This window comes from Helianthus annuus, chromosome 1 (assembly GCF_002127325.2).
Source record: "Helianthus annuus cultivar XRQ/B chromosome 1, HanXRQr2.0-SUNRISE, whole genome shotgun sequence".
Taxonomy (NCBI): domain Eukaryota; kingdom Viridiplantae; phylum Streptophyta; class Magnoliopsida; order Asterales; family Asteraceae; genus Helianthus; species Helianthus annuus.
In genome coordinates this window covers 7,330,124-7,348,519 of record NC_035433.2, presented here as the reverse complement: position 1 = coordinate 7,348,519, position 18,396 = coordinate 7,330,124, and the positions used below count along the sequence as shown (strand labels likewise).

The 18,396-nt window shown below is 34.9% G+C and overlaps 3 protein-coding genes across 5 annotated transcripts; 1 reads left to right on the top strand and 2 right to left on the bottom strand.

The window, feature by feature from the left end:
• Positions 1–2,728: 2,728 nt before the first annotated feature.
• On the bottom strand, positions 2,729–3,929 carry LOC110935133 (protein FAM135B-like). The gene is made up of 4 exons (XM_022177687.2): positions 3,791–3,929; positions 3,054–3,556; positions 2,876–2,926; positions 2,729–2,791 (listed from the first exon to the last, which is right to left on the bottom strand). Exons 2-4 carry the CDS (start codon positions 3,249–3,251, stop codon positions 2,738–2,740), a joined length of 303 nt encoding a protein of 100 aa, XP_022033379.1. The 5' UTR covers positions 3,252–3,556; positions 3,791–3,929; the 3' UTR covers positions 2,729–2,737.
• Positions 3,930–10,352: 6,423 nt separating this feature from the next.
• LOC110943710 (40S ribosomal protein S24-1) lies at positions 10,353–12,457 on the bottom strand. Of its 2 annotated transcripts, none has more exons than XM_022185447.2 (6): positions 12,301–12,457; positions 11,956–12,038; positions 11,825–11,866; positions 10,871–11,041; positions 10,628–10,714; positions 10,353–10,541 (listed from the first exon to the last, which is right to left on the bottom strand). In XM_022185447.2, exons 2-6 carry the CDS (start codon positions 12,028–12,030, stop codon positions 10,506–10,508), a joined length of 411 nt encoding a protein of 136 aa, XP_022041139.1. In that variant the 5' UTR covers positions 12,031–12,038; positions 12,301–12,457; the 3' UTR covers positions 10,353–10,505. The 2 variants fall into 2 exon arrangements, with proteins under 2 accessions (XP_022041139.1, XP_022041141.1); XM_022185449.2 differs by having other exon boundaries at positions 11,956–12,041; positions 12,301–12,425.
• A 1,942-nt stretch (positions 12,458–14,399) lies between these two features.
• On the top strand, positions 14,400–17,866 carry LOC110943717 (NF-kappa-B-activating protein). Of its 2 annotated transcripts, none has more exons than XM_022185461.2 (2): positions 14,400–16,170; positions 17,588–17,866. In XM_022185461.2, the coding sequence occupies exon 1, from the start codon at positions 14,496–14,498 to the stop codon at positions 16,161–16,163; it is 1,668 nt and encodes a 555-aa protein (XP_022041153.1). In that variant the 5' UTR covers positions 14,400–14,495; the 3' UTR covers positions 16,164–16,170; positions 17,588–17,866. The 2 variants fall into 2 exon arrangements, with proteins under 2 accessions (XP_022041153.1, XP_022041147.1); XM_022185455.2 differs by having other exon boundaries at positions 17,582–17,866.
• The last annotated feature ends 530 nt before the right edge of the window (positions 17,867–18,396 follow it).

Here is an 18,396-nt window from a genome sequence, read left to right as displayed (position 1 = left end):
GTTTAAAAAACGGGTTGGATTCGGGTTAACCCGTATAAAAACGGGTTGACCCATTGTTTAACTATTTAGAAAAAAAAATCTTTTATGTTTTTGTTTTATGCGTTTTTTTTACATGTTTAGTTATAATAATTAGATGCAAGCACCCCCGCGTTGCGGCGGGGTATAACCATACCAACATCATTTATAACACACCATCGCCAACGCCAAGCAACACTGAAAAAGAAGACGTAAAAACGTTAGACCACGCACATTCGTAAGAACGTGTAGAAAATGACGCGTTAATAAAAGTTGTTACACCATAATCATGCACGTACCATAAGTATAAGAGAAGTTACAACCATTTTCAGAAAAGTAAGAAACATTTTGTAGTGCATTTTGTTACTACATATATGATGATATACTAAGCCCCCACGTTGCAGTGGGGAACATAAAACCGTGCCAAGTTGCTCTAATGTTATACTACCGCTAACGACCATCAATGCAGAAAAAAGTTGTAAAAGAAAATAGATAAAAATGAAAAAAAAAACACATTGGGCAAAACATAGATGTAAAATCACTGAACCGCACACGTCGATTGCGGCATGTTAATACGAAAAAAATAGACCGAAACGTAAAACATAGAAAAGAATAACTAAGTCGATATAGGACTTGCGAGTTGCGACGAACCTATCATATGAGAAAAATAGACGTAAAAACATTGAACAAAATACGCACCTTACGTCGTGTATGGACACGAATAAAATTTAAATAAAATAAATTAATGTGTATACAAAAATAAATACATGATTTAAATAAGTAAGAATACTAAAATAAAGAAATCATTAATGTGTACTACGACCAAACATTTTTTAAAAACTCATAAAACATAAGGTACGATACATATATGCAAACCTAAAACAATAGGGGCAACCAACCATTGCAAAAAAACCACCCTATAAACACAAAGAACAAACAATGATGCATAACATTGTTTTAAATTAATAGTATACTAGTGGGAACGCCCGCACGTTGCTGCGGGTGCGCCTAAACTAAACACCTTTTACACCCGCCAAAGTCAAGAAACAGTGACAAAGAAAAAGATGTGTCACATAACTTTTAGACTTGAGAATATCATCGAATTAAACCCACATTTGAGTACTAAAAGTTGAATGTGCATATCATCGAATTAAACCCCGACAAAAAAAAATAGTTAAAAAAATAATTATAAAAATGCCACTAAAAAGGGTGTTAAGAAAATGTTCGCTCGTTGCTGCAAGTAGTTATATTTTTTTGACGCATGTTTTGTGGTGGGTTTCAAGTTGCTATGCCATCACATTAAGTAAAAAAGTCTCTTATTCACTGTTTTGAGGTGTACAGTCATATTTAATGTAGCAAGAAAAGTAAAAAATGGCTATAGGGAAAAATAGTCAAACATGATCAATGCTACATGATAAAAAGTCCAAACATTATCAATAGCTGGCACATTATTATTTTACTGAACATGTAACCAAGTCAATCTCTATATACTTTGAATCTATGTTTTGCAGTATAAATACGAAAAAACACAACTGTTCCATCATTTTCATTGGCCTGTTTTGGGAGAAATAAGTCGTTCAGTGTTTATAAGTTTAGTGCTTGAGAAAATATAGAGTTCATTCAAGCAAAATGCACAATTAGCAATAAAAATACCATAAAAACATGATACATAAATTTTGAATTCTTCATATTCTCTCTGCCCAAAAAGGAACAAAGTAACAATTTTTACTCGAGAAATAGTAAAGAATTGAAGATTATTTGCGTCAAATGGTTTCTACCTTCATAGCTCGACGGTCTTTGACAAAAGTTGGCTGAAGTTTGTGTTTGAGGTAGTCAATTTTTTGGCAAAAATACCATTCAGGAGCTCGGGGCTCTATGTTATATTTCTTGCAAAAGTAAACCCATTTTTTTGCAAACTCGGACTCGGTCAGAGCTTCGAAAGTCAACATAGCAGCTCCGTCATCAGAAACATAGCATGAAACCTTGTCAACCGGATAGTCAACTGCAAGTATAGATAGAACAGTGTTTGCTGTCACAAGAGGCGGTTCCTTTAAGGGATCCATAATACTAACAAATATGTCAACAGCAGCTAACTGTGACGGTTCTCCTTCCTGGTCATACCTGTTACATTGATTTTGGACAAGTCCCAACTTGACCCGTATAAAAATACCCATTTGACCCGTACCCAGACCACCGTACCCACCCATTTTATCACTTATATAAGATTGGTTCCTTACCAATCAGCAAACTGCACGGTGCATTGGGTTTAGATTGTAGCAACACCAGCATTGACATCTTTGGGAACGACGTTTCCACAGAACATCAAACAACAAGCCATAAGATTTCCATGCCTAGGATCACATTTAGCCATCATGCTTGCAGGCTCTAAAACTGAACTTGTGATTTTAAGAACGGAAAGCTGCTGATGGCAAGCTTTCTCAACTGAGATCACAGGTGCATATGAAGAAAGCATGAAATGGGTACAATGGTATGGCACAAAATAGTCTGGAACTCTGTAATATCATCGTTAATGGCTCCATTAAAATGCAGGGATGTATTCAAAGATGAAATGACCTGAGAAATCAATCAGTTCAAGTTGGTATAAGTTACCCTTCAATGTCTACATAAAACAACAGTATTGTAGTTATAATACAAATCTTTATACAAATATAGATTTACTACGGATGAACATCACCCTAGTCAATGAGTTGACCTGATTGGCCTAAAACACAACCCAAGTCAAGTAATAAACACGTAAATGAGTAGAAATTGCCACCTGTAAAAACAGATGGTATACGGATAGTCGAATAGGTAATGTATATGTAGCTTGAGAAAACAAATAGTGACACGATGTATATACCTGAGGAGATGATAGCAGGATTATGTTTTTGAAACTTTCCAAAGTCTTTTGCTGAAAATATAATAACACGAAATGGAGTTTTTAAGTGAATAAACTAAAAGAAAGAAATTTGAGAACTAAAAAAGAAAAATTAACCAGAAAATGAATTGTTTAGATTCAAAAGTATAATAGAATGAACCTTGGATAGATTGTAGAAGAAGGTATTCTCGAGATCTATGTCATCAGTGAAAGTCGGCTGATGAATGCAACGGGTGTTTTTAAGCTTCTTCAACAGCCATAATCCAGAATTGAAAAGAGAATTGGAACTGTAGAGATAACCTAAATGTGGGCCCGATACAGAAACGTATGTATGCAGGTACCTATGGTATGGCTCCATGATGCTCTCTGCAAGTTTAAATTACAAGATTATAAATAGAACCTTTAGCATTATAGAAGTGCATATTCGACCTCTTTAACGGCTCAAATGCGTAACTTGAAAAACTTGATTATTATTGAAACTTTTGAAACAGGTCAAACGGGTCGAAAGTGACGCGAAATATCCTATATATCATTCAAACGGTTGTACTGAATACGCTTGTGAGCGCATCCCTAAGGCGCACTGCTTCTTCTTGTCCTGCTTGGCCACCTTAAGTGTTTGGCCTCACACTTTTCCAGCATGATCCAATGATCCGTGAACCTTTCCTATTATCAAATTAAACAATAACAGACTTCACTGACCGGTTAATACAACTACATATTAAAAAACAAACGAAGAGATATAACTAACTAAAAATCAAATACCAACTACAAAATCCCTAAAGAATCAGCTAAGGTTGATAAAACTAACCAAAAATCAAATAATTCTCATTCTTTATAACTTCAATTTTATGTAACATTTACATAGTTCAATCATATTTGACCAATGTATGCACTTACCAGTCTCTTCATCAGACCGTGATTTCCACCCTTCACACCTATGAGCCGATTCCCATTGTATCCTATAACACATATGTTGTTCGATCTTTCCCCATGGCCGGATCCGAGCGATTAATTATGAACGAACCATACCGTTGGTAGCCTTCAACTGGCAATGAACCATCAATATGCCGTTTGGATGCAATAAACAGAAGTGTCAATAGTTATTAAACCAGGGAAACAAATTAACAAATAACAAACCTAGACATATTTTAGGGTTTTGTAATCAAATCTACAAAAGCCAATAAACACTCCAAACAATCAAAATCAAATTAATAGAGAAAGAAAAAACCAAACAAATCGAAACACCTAGAGTTACAGGTTACCTGTTTCTGAATCTTCATAGGTGGATCTCAAATAAACTTGAATCTTCGTTTTCACCTTGTAGTTCTGACAACGAACCATAGATTTTTTGAACTCAGCAGTTCCCATGTCATGAGATATGGTCGATTGAGGTAAGAATCGAAAAAACAGGTTAGGGAGAAGATGAGATTCATCGTTATTGATGGAATCTTTAAGAATCAAAAATCAGGTTATAGGGGAGATGGGAACTGTGGAGTACCTAAAGGTCGCATTAAACGATGGCGATTGATGTTCAACAAACGGCCGATGAGTTGTAGGGTGAAATCCCAATTTTAACCCTACGGGCGTCTTAAAAATAAAGCCAAATCCTATTATATTGGCTTGCATTTCCTTGCAAATGTTGCTTAATAACTTGTACTTGTAGTAAAATTACAAATTGGTACATCACTTCTCCTTTTTAATATATTATAGATAAATGTTAGCTTTGACATATTATATTATTTATTTGTCACACTCATACTCATCATTAAACATGTTATCGATAACCCGCTTAAAACACACCAACTCGCTTATAAATAGTCAAATTGTGTGACTCATTTAAAAATATAGGTTAAACAGGGCGGGTTCGGGTTAACCCGAATTTATATGGGTCGGGTTAGGGCTAAAATCTTTGACCCGAATAATAATATGAGTCGGGTTCAGGTTGAACATTTCAACTCAACACGATCGACACCCCTAGAAGCTTCTACTAGAGTAATTATACAATTTTTTTTGGGGGAATTGGCCTGTGATAATCCCTACTAGAGGTCATTGCCATTGACAGTCTCACCTTTGAATATTCCCCGCACCAGTCCCACCTTTCACCTATTTTTCCTACACCGGTCTCCCGTTAAAAAAAAAAAAAAAAAAAAAAAAAAAAAAAAAAAAAAAACTTAACGTGGTTAAGCTTTTTCCAAATTACAAACAGATTTTTTAGGGCTTTTGATCAGAACAACGATACAAGTCCATTGATGTAAAACTTATCTCGAAATGGTGCTCTAATGACTTGATTTTTGTTAATTTGAAATTTAAACATCTGAATTGAAGCGTCGTTTTCATCGTTTGAAGCACAGTTTCGAGGTAAGTTTTACATCAATGGACTCATATCATCGTTCTGATCAAAAGCCGTAAAAAACTATTTGTAATTTGGAAAAACATAACTCTGTTTTTTTAAGGAGGACCGGTGTAGGAAAAATAAGTGAAAGGTGGGACTGGTGGGGGAAATATTTAAAGGTGTAACTGTCAATAGCCAATGACCTCTAGTTGGGATTATTACAGGCCAATTTCCCATTTTTTCATTTTTAGCTTTTAGATTTTAAAATACATGCTTGATAAAATAGTAAAAAAAATTCTAACACGAAAAATAATTGATATACAATGAAATGATGATTTCTTATATGATTCAACAATATAAATTGTATAATTGTGTGTTTTTATTTGGAATTGAAATTTCAAAATTTGTTTGTTATTAGATTTATTATTCATTTTCTGTCCTTACGATATGTAGCAAGGTTATATCTTTTGTTCTTAGTCGTCAATACTTTAAACAAAACACCACTTATTGATAACCAAGAGTTTTGTCGTATGTTTCGTTCTTTTCACCAACTAACGTTAGATTTTCTGTCAACTTTATAAAATTTGATGGTTGTCAAGAACACAGTATTAAGTGGAATCAAACACTTTATTAAGCCACCAGTCGGCATAGATTAAATTAACCGTGCACAAGAACAGTCGACGCAGATTACCGACCAAGAATCAAGAAACAGTATTCAACAAGTACAACTCTCAACCTACGCAGATCATCAACACAATGATCTGCACTAAAGATGATTAGGAAGATCACCTACTCACGAACTTACAAAACAGATGAAACCCTAGCTTTGATGAATGATCTAAAGAGAGAAAGAATCAAGAGAAGCAAACATGATCTCAGTTGTGTCTCCAACAGACATGTGGTTCTCTTATATAGACCAGGCCAAGATCTTACTCCAAGCCCAACATCCAGAGCCCATGAAGCAAGCCATCCAGAAGCCCACGATCCTTTTATAAAACATCGGGCCTCATATAAAAAGTAAAAAAGAACATATTTGATACATATTGAATTGACAAAAATAAAAGAGTATTAATAATTTTAACAGCCCCCTCAATTCAATATGCAAAACAATCAAATAAGCCCAGATTATTATGACAAACCTTTTCATGAGAACTAACAAATAGACCTTTTGTAAAGATATATGCAACTTGATCATTTGAAGCAACTCAAACAGTTATAATAACACCTTTTGAAATTTTGTCTCTTAAGAAGAAGTGATCAATTTCAAAGTGTTTTGTTCGTTCGTGAAAAATTGGATTACCAGCTATGGACATAGCCGTTGTATTATCACAAGACAGGGTAACAGGTCATTTAATCCCTACCTGAAGTTCATCTAAAACATTAAGAATCCCAAGGCCGGCCCTGAGCATGTGCCGGGTGGGCGCCGGCTCAGGGCCAAAAACGTAAAAGGGCCCGTAAATAATTTTTGTGCATTAGGACTTGTAAGTTGTGTTTTGGGTGTTTTTCAAAAAAAAAAAAAAAAGAGTGAATTGCAAGTTTTGTCCTTTATCTTTAGGGCACTTTGCAGGCGGTGTCCTTTATGTTTAAAGTTGACGAGTTTTGTCCTTTATGTATTAAAATCAAGCACGTTTTACCCTTTGAGCCTAACCCAGTCAGTTTTCCCAGTTAAGTCCCCTCACGTGCATGTCATGTGAGGGGTAGTTCAGTCATTTAATGTACACCCTGAATCTTTACCCCCAAATTAAATAGTCCCAAACCCTAATTCTTCCCCATTTCTCCAAATCGTTCATCTTCAACATTCCTTCAAATTAAATAGTCCCAAACCCATAATTCTTCCCCAATAAGTTTGACATTGTTGTCACTTTGAGAGAGTAGTAGCTGGCAGTAGGTATTGGCTGCAGCCTTAATTGCAGTAGGAGCAAATGATAAAGACACGAGTGTGCCAGCACATTCATAAATAACAGCAGCAGAAGGAACGCTTAATAGAGATATGATAATCTTGATATACTTGCCTTTTTCTCCTTTGTTTGCTCTACACACTTTACGAATCAACTCCAACACAACCATTTGAAGCAATTCTCCCCATTCAGACACTCGGTCAACATGGGTCAAAAGGTAATTAACAGCACGATCCTGTGCACATGTGAAAAGCATGAGAAAAGCATTTCTTTTGGCTGATTGATCTGCTTCTGTTGAGAGAACTTTCTCAATCATCTCTGGAGCATCAACTAGAAGCTGTTCACCCTGTGGAAGCTTGTAGATTGCCATTACAGCAAGGATTGCATTCCTTCTTATGTACGGATGGCGGTGTTCAAGATTAGCCAGTATAGATGGGATTAAGGGCACAATAATCTCTGTCTCGTTGAGACGACAAAGAAACCTTATAGTAACACCACGAATGTACTCATTTGGATGTTGGAGATTGTTTACTAGATTTTGGCAGATTAAAATCATCTCAGGCAATATCTTTCCTTTTGAGTCTGTTTTGTCAATCATCTCCAAATCGTTCAGTCATCGATCTTTTCCCAAATTGAAGATAGTGGAGAAGAACGATTTGGAGAAATGGGGAAGAATTAGGGTTTGGAGATGATAAACCGATTTGAAGGAATGTTGAAGATGAACGATTTGGAGAAATGGGGAAGAATTAGGGTTTGGGACTATTTAATTTGGGGGTAAAGATTCAGTGTGTACATTAAATGACTGAACTACCCCTCACATGACATGCACGTGAGGGGACTTAACTGGGAAAACTGACTGGGTTAGGCTCAAAGGGTAAAACGTGCTTGATTTTAATACATAAAGGACAAAACTCGTCAACTTTAAACATAAAGGACACCGCCTGCAAAGTGCCCTAAAGATAAAGGACAAAACTTGCAATTCACTCAAAAAAAAAACTTGATTTTTTTGTTTTAACCCAAAGGTTTGTACATTATCCAATTTTAACCCTACATAATTTGTTTTTTTAACTTTAACCCAAAACTTTTCATTATTTGCAATTTAACTTCACAACTTTTATTACTTATACTTTTCATCTTTCGCAAATTTTCGTTTTACGTATAGTTCTAAAATTTTCGAGTTAATACGACGCAACGTACATGTGTGGTTCAACGTTTTTACTTCTATTTTTCCATGTTTGACAGGTTCGTCACAATACGCATATTATAGGTCGAGTCAGTGTTGGTTGTCGATGACGGTTGTGTGACATTAGTACTATTTGACACCGTTTTACGCCCCGCCGCAACGCGGGGTGTGCTTTGGGAATTTTTCAAAGAAAAAACTGTTATGCATATGGTTGTCGTAACGTTGGCTTTGGGGGTTTTCAAAAAAAAATTGATTTTTTTTTTTTACTTTTCACCCAAAAGTATTTGATAAATTACTTTTAACCTAAAACTATTTGTTTTTTACTTTTAACCTAAAACTTTTTATCTTTTACAATCTATCCTCATAACTTTTTTTACTTTCAACTTTAATCCTTTATAGTTTTCATTTTCCGCAAATTTTGCGCTCTATGCTTGGTTCTAAATTTTGTGACTTAACACATCACAGCGTGCGTCTTTGGCTTAACGTTTTTACGTTTCGTTCTAAATTTTGTGAGTTAACACGACGCAACGTGCGTGTGTGGGTGAACGTTTTTACATCGTCTATTTTTACCCCGTTTGACAGGTTTAACACAACGTGTGGGTCGTAGATCGACTTAGTTATAAATAAAGCATCCCCGCCGCATTGCGGTGGGTCGTAATCCTAGTTATTATTAATTATAAACATAATTTGTTTTTCTCTTAACTTCAAAAATTATTCTTTTAACAAATTATTCAAATCTATTCGGGTTGTTATAGTGCCCATAATACGGTTTGGTCGCATTGTTGAGTGACACAACGGTCCAAAATTCTTGTTTTACTAGAGCGGGTAAGGCCCGACTTTTATCTCGCACAGGGCCTAAACCTATTTTAAGATTTTCGGAGACGGCCCTGAAGAAGCCAAATGATTTCACATGTACCAGCACACATAGATCGATATTTTGTTCCAGCAGAAGATCTAGATATAGTGAACTGCTTTTTACTTTTCCATGAAACAATAGAATTTCCTAGAAAAACACAAAACCTAGTAGCAAATTTTCTAGACTTCAAACATTTTTCCCGATCAGTCAGAAAAAACCTTTTTAACTCCAAAACTCAGCTTCTTTTAAACAAAATCCCTTTACCATGAGAACCTTTAAGATATCTTAAAAGATGTAAAACAATTTTGAAATGTGCATTAGTATGACTATGCATAAATTGACTAAGATATATCAGGCCTTGTGTGAGAAAGATAAATCAGCTTTCCTACTAATTGTTGATACATAGAATTGTCAAGAATAGGCTGATTGTCAGTCTCACATAAGTAAGATAAAACATGATTAGCCTCAATTGGACTATTCACTGGTTTATAACCGGTCATAGACCATTTTCAGTTTTCAAAACTTCAATACCAAGAAAATATTTAAGAATTCCCAAATCCTTAATCAAAAACTTAGACTTAAGAAGTGCTTTAATTTTATTAATCTCAACAAAACTAGAAATATTTAAGAATTCCCAAATCCTTAATCAAAAACTTAGACTTAAGAAGTGCTTTAATTTTATTAATCTCAACAAAACTAGTCTGAACTACCAGTAATGACCATGTCATCCACATAAACAAGTATAACTATAAATACATAATTACTTGTTTTGACAAACATGAAATAGTCACACTTACTTTATTCAAAACCCAGTTCAACAAGCACATTAACAAGCCTCTCATTCCACATTCTAAGGGCTTGTTTAAACCCATAGAGATTTTTTTTAATCTACACACTTTGTTTTTTTGTTTAGAGCAATAACCATCAGGTAAAGTCATATAAACTTCCTCATGCAAATTACCATACAAAAAAGCATTATTAACATCCGAGTAACAAATAGCTATAGTTAAAACTAACCGTCATCCACTCCAAGAACTATCTGGGTAACAAACTGTCAAACCACGGGAAGCACCGGTGTAATTTTCAAAAGTTGAGAACTATAAGTGTTATTTTGCAAAACCACAGGGTCACAAAGATAAAAAAGCGATCTCAGGCCAAAGAGTTTTTTTTGCTTCGCAATTTTTCAAACATTTCATAAATAAATAAGCCCGTAAATAGACTTAACTCCATATTTAAAATCAAATATTCATACACCTACATTGATCTCAATTTCAAGAAAATACAAGTTTCAAAAATGCTAAAAATTGACTCAAAAAGGCCACAACAAAATCCCTTAATGACTCTTACTTCTTCTTCTTGGCAGCATCTCCAGCCTTTGTCTGCATAACCAAATCAAATGATTTACCAAAAACATTCATGTGCATGCATACTAATTCGTTGTACATACGAAAGGTCACGAGATTACCTTTTTTACACCTCGAATCTTCTTTGCCCTGTTCTTTCTTTCCTTCAGCTGCTTCCTTGACTTCTCAACCTTGGTATCCAAACCATTCTGCAGAAAAAACGCCAGAAAACATACTTTAAACTTAAACCCGCTTTAAACATATACCCTACTTGATCATTGTGCACGGATGAATAAGGAAAGAATGCCCGAGTACATCTACTACACGATGGTGGCATATATAATTAAATTAAAATAAATGTTTACCCTGATGAGTCTGTATTTCGGCTCGTATTTCTTTGCATTTTCAACAGAATCATAGATCAATCCAAAACCAGTCGATTTACCACCGCCAAAATGAGTTCTAAACTTGAATACAAAAATGGAACTTGGGTCTTTGACTTCATACATCCTTGCTAATTTTTCTTTCAACTCGGCCTTTATGAATTAACAAGGCAAAAAAAGATATTAGGTATTTAATCAAAGTATTAAACACATGTAAAATAAAACAGCTCAAATAGCTATTTAGATTCAAGTATAAGCCAAAAAAACTAAAATTTCTCTAGTAATTTGTAAATAGAGTAAACATATCAAAGCATTCATCCTGTTTATTGTTTTTGCTAAAATTTTGAACTTTATCCATTTTGCATTGTTAACAAACAAAAAAACCATTCGCGGGCTTGAAAAAACGGTCACTTAAAGTTATGATAGTTTCACATCTAACCATTCAACCCGTTTCTCGATTTGTTTGATTACGGTGCCTTACCAAGTTATAAGTTAGTCAACAAAAAAAACATATGCAAAATTGGAAGAAACAAACACTAAACGTTATAATAGTTTTACATCAAAAGGTTACCATAGTTGTCAATAGCGGCAATAGCGACCGCTATAGCGCGCTATGTAGCGAAGCGACCAAGTGTAGCTATTTGGGTCATAGCAACCATTAGCGTGAATAGCGACAGTTAGGTGATTTTTATGTAAATAGCAATTAGATATAGCTATAAAATAGCTGGATTTGTCGCTATTCGCTATTAACAACCATGAGTTTAGCCCATTTTTTTTTAATTTTTTAGTTAACCCAAATTACACCACAAGAAAACCATTTGCTGATCTAAAAATCAATCACTTAAAAGTATTAACTTTGCCTAATTGACTGGCTAACAATGCAGCTTATTCCACATTGACACAAAGTTAGATATAAACAAGTAGAGTCAGTCAAACCTTAGAAACATTTGGCCTGCCAGGATGAAGAACATCAATAACCTACAACAAAAACAATATACAATGTTTAAAAAAATAAAACATTTTTTACAGTAACAAATGCAAAAAAAAAAAAAAAAAAAAAAACTCACAAACTGCTTCCTGGAAAGAAGTCTGTTAGTCATAAACTTCCTTGTGCGGATAGTCACTGCCTTAGTGTCTGCCATTTTAAACACTACTACACAACAAACACAAAATTACCCTCATAAATAACACATCACCAAATGTAACTACTTAATAAAAAGCACGTAGAATCAATCACATTTTAACTCCTAAAGCCTAAATCACATAATTCGTACCACCTATTGACAGATTATGCATTCAATTTCACTCACAAATCAATCGAGTGTTTATGGTTGTACGTTAACGATATTTGTAAGCAAAACAACAAAGAGATGAAGTAACCTAAGTATGTATGTATGAATGAAGATATGGACCTGTTGGTGTTAGCTCCGGCGAGTGCAGCTGCAGCGGCGGCGGTGGTTCTGTGTCGTGTAGGTAAAAAGGAAAACCCTAGGGGCGGTTTATAACGTACTTGTAGTAGTAGTTGTAAACCTTTTATGGGCTTGGGTATATCTCGATGGGCTTATAGACTATCCGATTACTAGTGTGGTGTTTCGTATTTTTAAAAGGTTAATTGAATTATGTAATAGTTTTCTATAAAAAAAAAGGAAAAATTACAAGTTTTATCATTTATCTTTATACCATTTTTCAGGAGGTGTCTTTTACTAGTTATTTTGTTACAAGTTTACTCCTTTACACCCAACCCAGTTAAAAAACCTTGTTATTGTTGACAGGCGGTGTCCTTTACTAGGTATTTTGTTGCAAGTTTATTCCTTTACCTAAGTATTTTGTTGCAAGTTTAGTCCTTTACACCCAACAATTAACAGGGTTTTTTAAACTGGTTAGGTGTAAAGGACTAAACTTGCAACAAAATACATAGTAAAGGACATCGCGTGTCAACATTCGTTGAAAAGGACACCGCCTGAAAAGTGATATAAAGATAAAGGACAAAACTTGTAATTTTTCCTAAAAAAAGGTAAGAAAGTGTTGCTTATGTTACGTAAATAATAAGTAGTTATGTTAATTTAAATTTAGGGGTTGTGTGTTTCAATTTTTAATAGGTTTTTGATGGTTCAAACATTTTACTAGTTCAGTATTTATTGATTCAGACTGTTTATTTCGTGAACATATATAATTAAAATATGATACATGAGTCTAAGGGGTAATGATCAATCAATCAAGCTATGTCATCTCATCTCTTTGAAATACAAGTTCAAGTGATCAAATAGATTATGGATGTGTTTCACGCCATCACTTGATCACTTGGCACTTCCCAATAAGTTCCCCCACAATTACTTCTTCACTTTTTATCCATCTAGTTGTGATAGTGAACACGCCAACCCATCACTTGGTTGTGATCAAACTATATAAGGCAGTGTTTCACACCATCACTTTATTACTTAGCTCGACGATAGAAATGTTAGGACCACGTAAAAGGATGGAAAACACAATGGTAGTTTGTTGTATGTCAAAATAAAATAGATAATACCAGACAAAAAGTAAGATTACACATAAATAATTTTGAGTAGATGATATATATATATATATATATATATATATATAGTTAGTGTAAAGATCAAATACAAATGGGTTTTAACATACAAAATATTCTTAACATAAGAATATATATATATATATATATATATATATATGTATATATATATAGTGTAAAGATCAAATACAAATGGGTCTTAACATACAAAATATTCTTAACATAAGAAGTGAATGAGATTTTTTTTTTAAATTTTTTTCCTACTAATTAAAATTATGTTAAATTGTAAAATGTAAAAAAATAGCGATTTAACAGTAGTAAAGTAATTATGCAATTTTGTAGGGTAATTATAGTTACTCTACAATTTTGAAGAGTAATTACGATTAATTTACAAAATTACATAATTACTCGATTAGCGTAAAAATCACGATTTTTTGAATCCTTGGACTAAAATACGTGCTTAATAAGATGAGAAAATAAATCTCTTTTTTCACTTTTTACGTTAAAGGTATCTTGTATATTAAAGATATCTTGTATATTAAGACTCATTTTCTTAACCAATGTCAGTTAAAACAGTAAAGAGTTAAATGTCATTTTAGTCCCTATGGTTTGGATAATTTTGCCAGTTTAGTAAAAAAGTTTCATTTTTCGCATGTGGGTCAAAAAATGTTTTATCGTTGCCATTTTAGTCAACTGGGTTAACTTCATCCGTTTTTATGTTAACGAGAAGGGCAATTCAGCAATTTTATATGACTGAATTGATCTTCTAGTTAACAAAACTACATATAAAATGACTGAATTGCTCTTATTGTTAATAGAAAAAATGGATAAAGTTAACCCAGTGGACTAAAATGACAATGGTGAAACTTTTTTGAACCAATGCAAAAAAATGAAATTTTGGACTAAACTGACAAGATGGCCTAACCACAGGGACTAAAATGACATTTAACTCAATAGTAAAAGCACTAAAAACAACAATCAAACAAAACATAAAGGGCTTCAAGCAAAACTTCACCATTTCCCCCAATCTAAACATTTGAAACCCTAACACTCTCATTCCATCCACACATCTGTCCAATGGGATACCCTGCTTCCACCGTTAACCACCCCGACCGACGGCGTCGCAACCGTAACGACTCACCGGAACCTTCTCCTCCACCCGACCGTCGCAACCGCAGCTCCCGTCGCTCTCCAGAACATTCCAGGTACGATCACGATCTCAATCGTTCACGTAACCGTCGTTCACCTGATTATCCTAAATCAACTCATCAAACTCGTAGTATTAGCCGTAGTCGTAGTCCGGATTATAGCCGTTACGATAATCAAACTAGCTATCGCCGTAATCACCGTTCGCCTGAAAACTCTAGGTTTAGAACAAGCCCTAACCCTAGGGTTCATGTAGATCCGAATAGGAAGGTGAACTATGGAGAACGGAATAAACAGTATCTGGATCGTGACCGTGGTGGTTATCGTAACGGTAACGGTGATGGACCGGAGTCTGAGTCGGATGAGGAGTTGAAAGGATTGAGTTATGAAGAGTATAGGAGGTTGAAAAGGCAGAAAATTAGGAAGATGTTGAGGAATTGTATATGGAATGTTACACCGAGTCCTCCGAGGGGGGATAATGAGTTTGATGAGGATGAACCGGAGGAGGTTGTGGAAGAAAAGGATGAGTTGGATTTGAAGGCGAAGGGCGGTGGTTCGTCGGAGTCTGATTCGGAGTCGGAGTCAGGATCGGATGACTCGGTTTCTGATTCGGATGATTCTAGGTCGAGGAGGAGGAGGAAGAAGAAGAGTTCTAGGTCTAGGCGTAGGAGAAAGAGATCTGTTTCTGTGAGCGACAGTGAGTCGGATGATTCTGAAGAAGAAGACAGACGGAAGAAGAAGAATTCGAGGTCTAGGGCTAGAAGAAAGAAATCGGTATCCGTGAGTGAGAGTGAGTCGGACTATTCGACTGATGATTCTGAAGAAGAAAGGAGGAAGAAGAAGAAGTCGAAGAGATCTACCAAACGAAAGAGTAGCAGTAGGAAAACTAGTAAGAGAAAGAGAAGAAGTAGTTCAAGAAAAGGTACAGATAGCGATTCTGAAGAAAGTAGCGAGAGTGATAGAAGCAAGTCCAAAAGAAGCCACCGATCTTCCTCAAAATCAAGCAAGAAAAGGAGTGAAAAAGGTAGTGAGAGTTCAGCATCAGACGATAATTCAGATTCTGCAAATGAAAACAAAAGTAAACCAAAGGCGGATGATTTGGAGAAAACAGAAAACGATAGTGAGATGCTCATGTTTAAAGAAATGATGGAGTCAAAAAAGAAGCTTGCATTGGATGATGAACCAGAGGTGGGACCGATGCCGTTACCAAGAGCTGAAGGGCATATTAGCTATGGTGGTGCATTGAGGCCCGGTGAAGGTGATGCTATTGCACAGTACGTGCAGCAAGGGAAACGTATTCCTCGTAGAGGAGAAGTTGGTCTTTCGGCTGATGAGATTAGCAAGTTTGAAGATCTTGGTTATGTTATGAGTGGTAGTAGGCATCAAAGAATGAACGCAATTCGTATTAGGAAAGAAAATCAAGTCTATAGTGCTGAGGATAAGCGGGCTTTAGCCATGTTTAACTATGAAGAAAAAGCAAAGCGTGAACAGAAAGTCATGGCTGACTTGCAGCGGTTGGTACAACGTCACATTGGAGAAGAGACAGGCCCTTCTCATGATCCGTTTGGTGGAAAAGCAACGGAGGACCCTGATGCTTGATTGCAAGGTATGTTATCTTTCGTTTGGCTTACTTGTTATGTGGCGTCATTTGTTAAAAGCATTTTGCATTGAGTAATAGAATGTACCATGTGAACAGAGTATGACTTGCTTACCTTAATTTTTGGATTGTGGGACATGTTTGTTTCTAGTATTATTTGTTTTGTACAATTTCATGATCATACGAATACATACGTCTACATGTGTATGTCAATCATTCGACATGTAATGGCAACCTTAGCTGTGTAGTAATGATTTTCATTGTAAGTTTGTATCTGCAACCTTTAGGTGTAACATAATAAAAAAAAACTAGCCTTATAGACCGAAAACAGGGACTGAATAGTGAAGTATTATACATTTTTGTCTGTATGTGTATGTATATGGATGGTATGAAAGTACATGTGAAATCGTATCTAACTCATGCATAGGTTATTAGGATGTAAACACGAACGTGGGCTTATTTGTGTTTGTTCGTTTAAGTTCAACCGAACAAACAAATGAACACAAACGCTTAATCGAACACATTTTCTTGTTCGCACTCGTTTGGTAAGAAGATATGTTTATATTTACACAAAAACGAACAAACATACTTGAAAAAAATATAAAATACTAGCCTATATAAAATATTTAAAAAAAATAGTCAAAAGAAAGTAATAAAGTTAATACCTACATGAATGAACAATGTATTGAACACTCTTGAACGAGAAGCTTGTTTCTGATTGTTTATTTAAATAAACGAAGATCAACGTATAGAATCCGAATCATCACATACAGAAATTAACCGGGTCTCTACCGTATTTGATGAATTGGTAGAATTGGAACAAGCACCTGCATCACCAGCAGTGTCCATTTCAGAAACAACTGAAACCAATAGAGAAAGAAACAATCCCAAATTTCCAAACATTCTAAAAGTCTCAACTCCTAACACGCCTATCATGCTATGACTTATGATATTAGACACACTATATAACAACAAAGATAACTCGCTAATAGGCTAAGTGGCTAACAACAGTGGTGTAAACACTAAACAGCTGAACAGAACATAACAAAAGAAGAGGCCCGTTTCGTGTAGTGTTGGAAAGGTGTTCGATCAATCTTTTAATTGCTGTATTACATGTATAATCTCCATCAAATGCATGTTTAGATGGCCGTTTAGCTGTTTGCTTAGAAATTCTGGTTTCTTCTTGCTGTTTATAAAACAGCAGGTTGGGTCACATGACACTTTGTCTTTTTTGTTTACTTTCATTCATAACTAATGTGTAAAATATGATTAAACATTAAGATATAGAGATAATGTATGTAGGCAGCAAACCGAATGTATTCATTAACACAACCATTTCATCATTTTCATATAAATTACAAAAATATGGCCTTTCTCTGCTGGTGTTCTTTTCTTTATATCGATCATCTTCTCTATGTAGATATAGCTGTTGATCTGGTGTACTACATGGCTTTCTCTGCTGTTGCTATCATGGTTTTGAATGGACGTTGCTGATCGAAGGTTAACTGTTATATAACTTAAAGTGTCCGTATTCTGTATTTTGCATCTTTAAACTGATCAAATCAGTCTCTCCGCTTTTCTAATGGTTTCAGTGCGACATTATCATGTTAGAACCTAATTTGTGTGTAGAATGATTGTTCTTGTATTTTCGACATATTAAACGAAATAAGGCACACAAGTTCGGTCGGGGCAACATATTCAAAGATAGGAGATGAGTAGTAACTATTTCTTGGTTTTGATAGTTGGCCATTTAAGAGAAATCGAGTATTGTATGCGTTAAGTGAATTTTTAACATTTAGCTCAGTTGGGTTTGATTCCTAACAAAGGTTTAGCCGAAGCAAAAAACACTTTGGTTATTAACCGAAACTGAACTGAACCACATTACTAATACTCGGTTAACAGAAGCAGAATGGTTTTCAAAAACTTTTTTGTTTTATCGACAACTTTGATTTCGCTTAGTGCTCAAAGTCAAAGCCGGACCGAATCTCCTCGAACACACCCCTAACTATTACAATAACAATATAGTTTTACTTAACTAATGAGGTGTTAACATCAAGCATAAATTATTACACCTTTTTTCTGTATTTTGTATTTTTTTTTCCAATTCAAGTAAGTAATAGGAACATGGTACATGAAGCTTGAAGCACAACCAAATATTACAAAGCAATAGTAATTATAACTATGTTTCTTTTCAATTTGCTCTCTCTTTGCTAACATGATTTCTTGATTTTGAGC

Coding starts and splice junctions, on each gene's coding strand:
- LOC110935133 (XM_022177687.2), bottom strand. CDS start 3,251: ATGGAGCCATACCATAGGTACCTGCATACATACGTTTCTGTATCGGGC. Junction 2,927..3,053: donor TCTTCTACAATCTATCCAAG/GTTCATTCTATT, acceptor TTATATTTTCAG/CAAAAGACTTTGGAAAGTTT. Junction 2,792..2,875: donor TCCTGCTATCATCTCCTCAG/GTATATACATCG, acceptor CTGTTTTTACAG/GTGGCAATTTCTACTCATTT.
- LOC110943710 (XM_022185447.2), bottom strand. CDS start 12,030: ATGGCAGACACTAAGGCAGTGACTATCCGCACAAGGAAGTTTATGACT. Junction 11,042..11,824: donor GCAGGCCAAATGTTTCTAAG/GTTTGACTGACT, acceptor TAATTCATAAAG/GCCGAGTTGAAAGAAAAATT. Junction 10,715..10,870: donor CGAAATACAGACTCATCAGG/GTAAACATTTAT, acceptor TTTTTTCTGCAG/AATGGTTTGGATACCAAGGT.
- LOC110943717 (XM_022185461.2), top strand. CDS start 14,496: ATGGGATACCCTGCTTCCACCGTTAACCACCCCGACCGACGGCGTCGC.